The sequence below is a fragment of the Quercus robur genome, chromosome 7 (assembly GCF_932294415.1).
Source record: "Quercus robur chromosome 7, dhQueRobu3.1, whole genome shotgun sequence".
Taxonomy (NCBI): Eukaryota; Viridiplantae; Streptophyta; class Magnoliopsida; order Fagales; family Fagaceae; genus Quercus; species Quercus robur.
This window is the reverse complement of record NC_065540.1, coordinates 35881826-35893724: the sequence shown is the minus strand read 5'-3', so window position 1 is coordinate 35893724 and position 11899 is coordinate 35881826. Positions and strand designations below refer to the sequence as shown.

Sequence of the window (11899 nt, the reverse complement as noted above, 5' to 3'; positions counted from 1 at the left end):
AATGCTCCAATGGTCTGATTGGCTTCATTAAACTTTGTGGAAAGCTCTTCTCAATCAAGTTCCAAATCACTCAACTTCTTGATAGCCAGCCTATAAAGTTTCTCATGCGTCTCAAAAACTTTATAAAACTTTTCATAGGTTGTATGAATATCATCTTGATCTTCCATTTTCTCGAACTTAGAGTCCAACAAGTCCTCTTCATCATCCATGTCACGCCCCAAACCCTAAAGGGTCCAAAGCATGAGAAACATGTCTCAAAGTACCTGTAGATTTTTTTTTTCCTTCCTTTTTAACAATTTAATCCACAAAAATCATATCAAGTACCAACATCAAGAATTATTATAATAATTCCATTGAATATACTCTCAAAGTAAATCAGAGCTCTAAGCAAAAATTACAAGGACCATTGGCCACAGAAGAATAGAGGTCTAAATAATTAATTATATATCATCAGCTTGTCCCATCAATGGAAATAACGTCACAACCACTATAATATACAAAAGAATGAGTCAAGTCCATTCTAAGATGTACACCATCTAATATACCCATTACAAAAGTTCAACCTCCATCAGTAGTTGGTCTAACTACTGTTAGCCACCAAAAAGCTGTCTCAAAAGATTGTTGCCTACTCTGAAAAGTTTATAAAATAATGGGATAAGACAGAGTCCAGTAAGTAGCATAATTAATAGGGGTGGGGGAAATGCAAGTTTCATAACAATGAACATTTTACAGACATGCTAAAATTTGGGAATTTCCATTTGAATTCTGCAAAATAAATTTCCTTAACATCATGACAAGAATAATAGACATATTGTAGCACCAAGCTTCTCAAAGTAATTATGAAACTACATATTATTCATTGTGAGCCATAAAATATCCAATACCATTTCAAATCCAGAAACCACACCCAAGGCCACATGACAAGGTTGTCACACCGACGAGTCGTCACAAAGACGAGTTGTCACACAAACAGTTCGTCACATAGACGGGATCATCACACAGATGGGGTCGTCACACAAACGGGTCGTCACACAGACAGGATAATCACCAATATCATGGCACAATGACAAAACCATGTCAAAAGCTCACAAGTTAATGTATTTAAAATACACAGTTCACTTCCAAGTAGTTTTATAAAATATTTCAATAACCAAATAGCCATAATATTCTCAAAGTCCTCTAAACTATTTCTTGACATAAATATTTTGTGTAAATTTCCCAAATAATACAAGCTAAGATAAAGCATCTTTAGAATTTGCAAATAATGCAATGAATCCATAAAACGCATTCTCAAAAATTCAATCAAAGATGCTAGTCTTTTCCATGCTAACAAATCATGCAATTCCCCATATGCAATAAAAATATGCACTTTCATATATAATCATATATAGTAGGGTCACAACATAACACTTTTTAGAAAAACATAGTTCCACCATTAATTTTCCAAAATGTGTTTGACCCGAAAACAATGTTTATACAACATGGTTATTTTCCAAAAATCCCATTAAAAGCTACTTACCTTGCAACCCGCAAAAAGCTTAGTTCCAAAACTCCAAAGGAGATTAGTTAGAACCTAAACAATACCAAACAAACCTATCACAATAAGCATAAAGTTTGACATTTTATCTAGCTACGAATTATAAATCGCTAGATAAGAAATTAATTAGGCAAGCCTAAGTACTTAACCTCACAAATAATGTATTTCACTTCCAAAGTTTATCAACAATTTCATTTACAAGGCTTAGACTCCAATTTATAATCATATCATTCAAAGCCTTTTCTTTACCATAAGAGATCCCAACACTATATGAATTTCTTCCTCAACATACATGTCATTTTCAAGAGATCCACAAAACAACAACATATATAACCATATCCACTATTACAAACCCCAAATGTAAATCATCCACTAGCTCCAAATAAACAATAAAAATTAGATTCATCAATTGTTTCACATTAGAAAGTCAAAACCCCCAAATCTTTACTATGGGTAAATCTCAAATGGCTACCATTGTACAAAATCCACAACCATTCACCCAAATAGGTCCACCAAAGCAAAACCCATAAACATTATCACAAGAATATCACTTTCAAAACTTAGATTACAAAAAACCTCTAGCAAAATATGAAAACCCACAAAAAGTATAAAAGCTCTTACCTTAAATAAGATGAGATGTAGGAGCTTAAGAGGTTTTTATGGAGCTTTTTCGCCAGAAGATAATGGTGGAGGCGGTGGATTGATGCACTGGTGGGAGAGTGAGGGAGTGTGAAAGAGGATTGTGGGTGTTTGAGACAAAATGAAATAGAAAAATAGAGCAAAGTGAGAAGAGAGGAGAGCCAGCCGGCCAAAGGGGAGAAATTTTGAGAGAAAAAGGAGTGGTAGGGAATTAAGGGTTAGGTGGGTGGGGTTCACGTGAGTCAAAAATCTGACCACCTTTTTTTTTTTTTTTTTGACTTAGGCTGGGGCGTTACAATCCACATCTTCAACAATCCCCTCAGTAGGATTTACAATGGCAGTGAAGGCATTTAGGATCCCATCATCCTCATTATCGGAGTCATCCTCAAGCTCAGTGTCACTCAATGTAGCAACAAGTGCTTTTCTTTTCCCAATGGTCTTGAGATATGTTGGGCACTCTTGTTTCATGTGACCAAAACCTTGACACCCAAAGCACTTTGGTCCTGAGGGAACAGTGTACTGACCGCCATCCCTAGCATCCTTTTTCCCTTTGTCTTGTCTTTTAAACTAAGAAGAACTAGATTGCCAACGGTCCTTGTCAAAGCCCTTCCCATTGGCATTTTTCATGAACTTCTTGAATTGCCTCATGATGTATGACTTCATTTTAGAATCTTCATCATCTGAAGACTCATTCGTGTCACTGCTCTTGGACTTCAGTGCCATAGGTCTACAGATTACCAACCAGCTCTGTCAAAGGAATTTTGTCAATATCCTTTGACTCCTCAATTGCAGTGATCTTGGCATGGAATCTCTTGGGTAGAGATCTAAGCACCTTTCTAACAATCTTGAGTTTAGGAATGGTTTCCCCAAGATTAAAGGCTGAGTTCACTATGTCCTTGAGCATGGCATAGAACTCATCAAAAGACTCATCCTCCTCTATCTTGATTTCTGCGAAGCTTGTAGTGAGCCTCTAAAACTTCGAATCCTTGACAACCTTGGTTCCCTCATAGGTTGTCTAGAGAATGGTTCATGCTTCCTTCGTAGTTTTAGTGAAGGATATCTTTTTGAACTCCTTATTAATCACTGCACTGAACAAAGCATTCAATGCCCTATTGTTGAAGTTTTCCGCCTTGATCTTAGCATCATCCCAATCGACCGGCACTTCCTTTGGCTTAATCCAACCAATCTCTATAGCTTGTCACACCTTCTCATCTAAAGACTGTAAGAAAGCTCTCATGCGTATTTTCTAGTATGCATAGTTAGTGCCATCAAATAAATAAGGTATAATAAGAAATTGTCCTCTATCCATGACAAACAGGGGTCAATGGATCTCACAACAAAGATTAAAACCTAATCAGAGTGTGCTTGCTCTGATACCACTTGACAAGCCAAGAATGTATTGACCTCTTGTGATAAATTAACCAATTAATTTAGCTAAGTGAATTTAATTAAGTTAATTAACATGCAAATCGTGTGGTAACACAAACAAATCACCAAATAACTAAATATGCAGTGGAAATTAAATGACGCGATGATTTGTTTACGAATGGGGAAAACCAACACGACAAAAATCTCACCAAGTGATTTTAAGGTCATTACTCCCGAGAATCCACTATTATCACAACAAGCCGTTACAAGTAAAGGAATCTCAGTACGTTATACCAACCTACAGTTGAACCCTTATCCCAATACCCAATTGGACATGTTCTGTAGTGACTATCTCTCCTTGTAATGCATGGCTCCCAATACGTGACTAACCAATAAATGCGCGAATCCCGGTATGCGACTTAATCACCAACTTGAGAAATATGTTGGCTGCAAAATTCTTTATCACAAAACCCAACGGCGTACAAATGCAACAGCTTCTTCAAGAGAAAGATGAACTAAAGCAAATTCTGTCACCAGTCACAATTTGCATGAACAAAACTTTGCTTCACACTCACGCAACCTTTGACAGCCCTTAAAATTGAATGCTCGAAAATGTGTTAAAAACACAAGAGCTATTTAGACCCTCAAATTAAAGTTACGGCTCGATAGATTTTACTTTAACTTAATACTAAGTGCGGAATAGAGTAAATGCGAGTGGATAAACAAACAAGCTACTCTAACCCATAATCATTATAACGCAACAGTAAAATGAAAGGTAAAAAAGTAGGGAAGAATAATGCAAACATAAGATAACACACTGATGTATTATCGAAGAGGAAACCAAAGAACTCGGCGAAAAATTTCTCCGCCGCCCTCCAAGCGGTAATCAATCCACTAGACAATCAATTGGGATACATGGGTTAATAAGAAACCCTCAAAGCCTAATCTACCCGATACACCTAAGCCCTCCAAGCTCCTACTCCAACAAGGCTTCTCAGAACCATGTCTTGTCTAACTTTCCAGATCCCGCAATACGCCCAATTGCATCCGCCAAAGTCTGGCTTCTTCCAATGTTGCCTAGCATCACCAAAACCTCACTTGACACTCTAAAAGGATGTGATAAGTGTTTGGACTATCAACCTCTCAATGGTATGGAAATGGAGAGGTAGGAGTTGAGGAAAATCCACAAGCAATTGTGTAGAGAAATGTGGGTATAATAATCTCTAACTCTCAAGATTTGTGGGTAGGGTTTTCTCTCAAAAGCACTCCTTAACATCTGTGGGTATGTGGCTATAAATAGCGTAGGCACAGAAAGTGTGTATCAGAAATGACAGTCTGGTAAAACAAAATGTTTCATGGGTACGTCTCGCAGGAAGGCCTTACCCGCGAGATACTTGCGAAAACCAATTGTCTCTATCCTGTCCTGACTCTTCGCATTTTATTCATGTGCAAGTCACATGCATCACTTCGCGGGATGCTTAGTCGTAAGCTACCTGCGAAAACAGATTTAGTCTTCATGCCTTGAGTCTTCACACACACTCTCTCACACACAACCCTTACAATGAAATCCCACATGAAATACAGGGTATAAAAGATTGAACATAATTACAATCAAATTTGGCACGGAATTAAAGCCAACAAAACACGTAGTTGTAAATTACAACTTTACAAAAATAATCCTTATATATGTTTAGAGTTGTGAGAAAAGAAAGCATAAACACATACTCACGGAATAGAGTGAAATTAGCTCTGAAAAACTGAATTTCATAAATCTCGATAGATACCCTATCTATCGAGAAGCTGTCGAGCATCAGGCTTCAGCAGCCTTTTAAACCTCGATAGATACTAGCTGTTGAAATAACTGTCGAGCTTTAAAATCCAGCATTTCTTCACTTGTTTCTTGGACAGACTTGCATGGTTTTAACACTTGAACTTGAAATCTTGTTCCTTGAAACATTAAACACATCTTAGATTTATCCAATTACAAGTAAAGTACGTTTTGTCAAAGAATTAGCCAATTATATAAAATATTGACATATATTCCTAACATGATTCACATATATCCTAACACAAATAATGCCTTCGGTGTATATTTCTTCTATCTGCTTCTACAATAAGAATGATGCTTACTCAAAATTCAGCAGTGAAACTGCCAAATCTAGTGTGCTGAAGAAATCATTGTCCGATGTCTTAAAGTGCTACTACCCTTTAACTGGCTGCGTTAAAGACAATCTTATTGTAGACTGCAACGATGAAGGCATCTTGTATCTCGAAGCCCAAGTCAAGTGCCAGCTTTCAGATATTGCTGCTGATCCAAATCTTGCAAAGTTGAAGAAATTTCTTCCATGTGATATTGATGGCGCACACCATTTAGCGTTTGCTGCTCAAGTCAACTACTTCACTTGTGGTGGTATTGCCATTGGTGCATGCATTTCCCGCAAGATTGCTGATGGCTCATCCTTTAGCACATTTGTGAAAAATTGGGTAGCCACATCTAGAGGTGAGTGTGAGATATATTCACAATTTCAATCATCCATTCTCTTCCCACCTATAACTTCTTTATCTGGAATTGGTTCAAAAGCTATTATGACAAAATAGAAGCTTGTATTAAAGAGATTTGTGTTTAGTTCTGCTTCAATTGAGGCACTTAAAGCAAAATATGTAGAAAGCTCAAGCTTAGAATACCCGGTATACCCCAGCCGTGTTGAGGCCTTGTTGGCTTTTATATGGAGTCGATATGTAGTTGCCACTGATCGACTGAAGTCTAAGATTGAAAGGCTCCACAATTCTTCATGCAGTGAATTTGAGAACGAGAATGGATCCCCCATTATCTGACTATTCTTTTGGAAATTTATTCCAAGTCACAATAGCCATCGTGTCTAAAGAAACCAGCCGGGAAGATTGTTATGGCATTGTGGTCAAGTTGAGAGATGCAAAAGGAAAAATTGACAAGGATTACGTGAAAAAACTACAAGGTAGTGAACACTTGGAGATCCTCAAAGAGCTGAGTGGAAAAATCATGACACAAGATAATGTTGTATTAAATTTCACTGCATTGTGCGGGTTTCCTTTATATGACGTTGACTTTGGGTGGGGAGAGCCTTTTTTGGTTGGTTGGGTTAGTTTACCTTTCAAGAATCTAATGACATTTTCAGACACCAAACTTGGGGATGGAATAGAGGCATGGATAAACTTGAACGAGGAAGATATGGCCAAATTTGAATGTGACAAGGAGCTCCTTGCATATGCTACTACATCTTTCAGGCTTTAATGTTAAAGAGCTCCTAGTAGCTAGAACATGATTTCAAAGTTTCTTCATTAAGCGGATTCATTAGCTAAAATAAAGGATTCTTTAAGTATAAAATGGTAAGAAGGGAGAACAGTTGTCACAACCCTTGCTACTTGACAACAATAATGTCAACTTCTGCTTTAAATCAACTAATTAGTCAGTATTTATGTTGGTGTTTTTGCAGCTGGCAGTATTGTCAGCTCTTGATTTCTTTTTATACTGCTGGTTCTCCAGTTTCTTAAATAAAATTTCTTCTTATATACCAAAAAAAAAAAAATATATATATATATATATATATATCTTCTTACATTTATGTCTTCTTGTTAAATGCAAATTGTGTGTTAACTTGACATTGGGAAAATAAAGCAAAACTACTACTTGTAAAACCAGAAGAACAAATTAAGCGGACCTCAAACAAGTATGATAGCTCCACTCATTTCTTATTTGGCCTAGACGTAGCCCTTAGTTCTTAACCCCTGTATAATTTCTTACTCTTAAATTATAAATTGAAGACTAAATCAAAGATTGGGATGATAAGGAAGAAAGGGACTGCGACTGAACGTTTTGACAAAGAACAAGATCATAGGAAGGATAAAGGTATTAAAGCTTCTAAGCAAGAATCAAGTATCTAATGATGATAGCAAGTTAAGCAATCGGTTACATAATCACACTTAATTCTATATTTTAAATTTGAATATTTGCTAATATTTATTTTCTGTATATAAACAAATACTTTGGGAAGGTATTCTATAACTTGAAAGCCCATTTTAAAACCTTGAAAGCCCATTTTAAAACCTTGTGTTACTATCAAGAGTTTGCATTTCAACTTTTTGGTATCTTTTAGTTTGTTCATAACATCTAGGGTTCCAATTCCCTCTTATATTGTAAATATCGAATTATTAAAGAAAAAAAAAAAAAACTTGTGTTACTTTTCTTTCATGGTGTAAGAGTCTAATAACTCTTGCAATACCAAGAGTCTTATAGTTTAACTAATAATTGTTGGTATTTTTAACGGGAATATCATAGCTCAAATCTCCCTTTCCCTAAAAAATTTATATATATAAAAAATAAGTCTTGCAACAATTTTTCTCACCTTGTGTTGATCAAGCTTGATCAAACAAATCATATTTTGTGGCTTGCCAATTCCTCCCTTATTTGAAAAGTCATAATTTAATCAGTTTTGTGGATGGAACAAAACCATGTCGATCTCAATTTCTCCTTTATTCAAAGGGAAACCTATAACCATAATTAACCCTGAATTATACGCATAACATTAACAAGATCAAGCTTTATCGAGCTGGGTAAGTTCCAAGTGTTTGAATTGGCTAGTACAGTGATTGAACAAGCTCCTCCTCTCACGATAGCATTATTTTCTATGATCACCTGGTGCCTTTGGCAAAGCAGAAATAGGATCAGAGAAAAGCAACCAACATGGGCTTTGAAAGAAGTGGCATTTAAAGCTAAGGAACTACTCAATGAATTCCTTGATGTGCAATGAAAACCTCTTAGAGATGTGCAACCGAGGAGTCTGGTCACAGCAATCAACAACCAGATGCCATCAAAAACTATGTTTGGTCATGTTATTGAAGAGATTTGGATTCTATCAAAGGTTTTTCATAAATATATATAGTTTTAGACATGTAAAAAAGGAGGGCAACCAACTTGCTTATTCGCTTATTAGAAGAGCAATTTTATCTATAGATCTTGATTAAAAAGCTAAAAGTTTTTGCCAAGCTCTAAGTGTGCATTTGGGATGCACTTAAATAGCTTAAAACTGGGACAAAATGGGCTTCTGCCCTTTTCCACAAAACTAATTAGCCTTTTGCCCTTCTTCTCAAACTAAATAGGGAAATGTCCCTCTTTTGAAACTCGACTTTTTCAAAATCGAGTTAAACCCTATAGTGACGTTTTTAAGGACCTATAGTAACGTTTTTAAGGACCTATAGTGGCGTTTTGTAACTTGATATCCATAAAATCGAGTTATAGGCAATAAAATTGCCTATAACTCGATTTTGTGAATATCAAGTTATAAAACGTTACTATAGGTTCTTCAAACGTCACTATAGGTCCTTAAAAACGTCACTATAGGGCTTTAGAATTTTTTTTTTTTTTTTAACTCGATTTTGAGAAAGTCGAGTTTCAAAAGAAGGGCATTTCCCTATTTAGTTTGGGAAGAAGGGCAAAAGGCTAATTAGTTTTGTGGAAAAGGGCAAAAGCCCATTTTATCCCTTAAAACTGCTAGCTTATTACTTATTACTTCTATTATTTGCCGGTGCCGCAAAGAAAAAGATTTTTTTTTTTTTTTTTTTTTTTGGCTTAGGTGAGCTTAATTAGTCAACGGCTTGGCACATTGGGGGACCCACTATAACCTTTTGTTTAAAAAGTAAGGTAAAGTTGATTGTTTGTAGGTCTCATGCTCTAGTTTTTGCACAAATGTTAGTTACTTTTTAATTATTGCGGGTTTGACTCAACTCTTTTTGCTAGAGTATTTTTAGTAAAAATAAACAATTAACCTATTATATTGAGTTTTTAACTTTTATATACAATATTGTTAACAAATGATTTCACCAAAAAGCTATAAATAAGTTGTTCTCAAATGGAAGTCCGTTTGTGAATTGTTTATTTTTTATAGATTATTTGCATAATATGAGATAAAAAGTTAAAAGTTAGTATATTTCTAAAAAACTGAAAATTAAACTAAAAGTTAACTTTTATCTACAATACTTTTAACAAATGATTTCATCAAAAGGTTATAGATAAGTTGTTCTCAAATGGAAGTTCGTTTGTGAATTATTTATTTTCAATAGATTATTTGCATAATATGGGACAAAAAACTAAAAGTTAGCATATTTCAAAAAATTGAAAATTTGATTATTGAAATAAAGTTAATACAAAAAGTAATAATAGAACCACAAACAATACTCAAAATAAAAATCTAGTTTATAATCTTTCCGCAAACACACTTAGCAAATTCATGATTTTATTTTTAAATTCAAAATTACATTGGTAATATTTTAACAAATGGTGGAGGGGATTGATTCTTCTCATGGGAAGAACTAGATTTCAAATCCTTACCCCCATTTATTGTACGAAAAAAAAAATATTTTACTGGCTGCATGCAAAGAAGATTCAGCCTAGCTAGGCTTACACAAGAACTAATTAAGTGCTTAGTATGACATTTGCATGCTCCTGCACCACTTTCCAAGCCGTGATAACGTGTCGTTCCTCGACTAGAGTTGCACCAACGGCAAATAGTATCACTTATACTCCCTCGACCACAGCATGAGTCATGAAGACACAGCCCGACATGTTAATGGACTCCAACAATTTGCGGTTTGCCTCATTCGCAAGTTCCTCGCTTACTATGTCAAGCTTACCATTTTTGTATACTGTCTCACTTAGTGCCGATGGCAAAATCCTGAAACAAACCATGGCAAAATTTATAGGTACCACGATTTCAAACCTTTTATCCATAGCTACAAACCCTTCAATAAGGTTGGCCATTTTCACATGGTTTCTCATTAAGCTCCTAAGGTTAGCTACACCATAGCTTCTAAGCACAAACCATAATTTCAAGGAACGAAATCTTCGGCTTAGGGTTATCTGCCAGTCTTTATAGTCCACCACTTGCTTTGAATCCGAGGCTTTATTCCTCAAGAACTCAGGGTTGGTTGAGAGTGACTTTATCAAGGCGCTCGGATCTTTTACCCAAAGGCAGCAACAATCCAAAGAGGTTAAGAACCATTTGTGTGCATTGAGACTAAATGAGTTTGCACCCTCAACACCATCGATGAAGTGCCGAAACTCAGGACAAATACAGGCGCTTCCGGCATAAGCAGCGTCAACATGGTCGGCCTTTCTATTTCCTTTTTTTTTTTTTTTAATCTTCTATTTGGTTGGTGAGAAAATAAAAAGGGAAAATGAAAGAAATTACAACTGAAAATTTTAAATTAACTTGTGTTATGAATAGGTGGGATTCTGAAAGGCCAATTAAGCCATTACATGTGATGAATCCTACAAGACTTGCTTTCATTTGAACCTGACCCGTTGCCATTCCTACCCAAAAGTCATTCCTTGTTGTTTGTTTTGGTCAGTCATCAAGATTCAAAAATGGCTTCTAACTTCTAAGCTCGTCAGGCATAGCCATCTTCGTGCCCTAAGCTCCTCCCTCTCCATCAACAACCACATTCGCTTTCCTCACTTATCTGACCCTAACCCTAACCGAGTTCCCCTCAGCTATAGGCTCTTCTCCAATGCCTCTTCTTCTTCCTCTACTGGAGGATTCCAATGAGCTTCCTCTTTGAAAGACCTCGAGCTCACCAAATTCGCCTCAATTGCCGAAACCTGGTTAGCCTTTTTATTTCCACATTTTTTTTTAATCCTCTATTTATTTGGTGGTGGAAAAAAAAAGGAAAATGAAAGAAATTACAACTTGTAATTTTAAATTAACTTGTGTAATGAATAGGTGGGATTCTGAAGGGCCATTAAAGCCATTGCATGTGATGAATCTTATAAGACTTGCTTTCATTTAAACCTGACCCGTTGCCATTCCTACCCAAAACTCATTCCTTGTTATTTGTTTTGGTCGGTCTTCAAGCTTCAAACATGGCTTCTAAGCTCGTCGGGCAAAGCCATCTCAAAGCCTTAAGCCCCTCCATCTCCATCAACAACCACATTCGCTCTCCTCACTTCTCTAACCCTAACCGAGCTCCCCCCAACTTCAGCTATAGGCTCTTCTCCAATGCCTTTTCTTCTTCCTCTACTGGAGGATTCCAACAAGCTTCCTCTTTGAAAGACCTCGTGCTTGCTAAATTCACCTCCATTGCCAAAACCTGGTCAGCCTTTTTATTCCCTCATTTTTTTTTTAATCCTATATTTGGTTGATGAAGGAAAAAAAAGGTAAAATTAAAGAAATTACAACTTGAAATTTTAAATTAACTTGTGTTATGAATAGGTGGGATTCTGAAGGGCCATTTATGCCATTGCTTGTGATAAATCCTACAAGACCTACTTTCATTCGAACCCGACCCGTTGCCATTCCTTCCCAAAACTCATTCCTTGTTGTT

General features: G+C 36.1%; 1 protein-coding gene and 1 long non-coding RNA gene across 3 annotated transcripts; one reads left to right on the top strand and one right to left on the bottom strand.

The window, feature by feature from the left end:
* Positions 1 to 578: 578 nt before the first annotated feature.
* Positions 579 to 2332, bottom strand: LOC126693248 (uncharacterized). 2 transcript variants are annotated; one of them, XR_007645245.1, is made up of 3 exons: positions 2159 to 2294; positions 908 to 1573; positions 579 to 630 (listed from the first exon to the last, which is right to left on the bottom strand). It is a non-coding gene; the product is annotated as an uncharacterized LOC126693248 (long non-coding RNA). The 2 variants fall into 2 exon arrangements; XR_007645244.1 differs by lacking the exon at positions 579 to 630 and having other exon boundaries at positions 764 to 1573; positions 2159 to 2332.
* Positions 2333 to 5620: 3288 nt separating this feature from the next.
* On the top strand, positions 5621 to 6815 carry LOC126691305 ((13S,14R)-1,13-dihydroxy-N-methylcanadine 13-O-acetyltransferase AT1-like). Its single transcript, XM_050386358.1, has 2 exons — positions 5621 to 6044; positions 6343 to 6815. The coding sequence occupies exons 1-2, from the start codon at positions 5621 to 5623 to the stop codon at positions 6813 to 6815; spliced, it is 897 nt and encodes a 298-aa protein (XP_050242315.1).
* Positions 6816 to 11899: the final 5084 nt, after the last annotated feature.

Excerpts from the sequence above, each read along its gene's own strand:
- LOC126691305 (XM_050386358.1), top strand. The coding sequence starts at position 5,621 with ATGCCTTCGGTGTATATTTCTTCTATCTGCTTCTACAATAAGAATGAT. Across the intron at positions 6,045-6,342 it reads TTGGGTAGCCACATCTAGAG|TGAATTTGAGAACGAGAATG; the intron begins GTGAGTGTGAGA and ends TTCTTCATGCAG.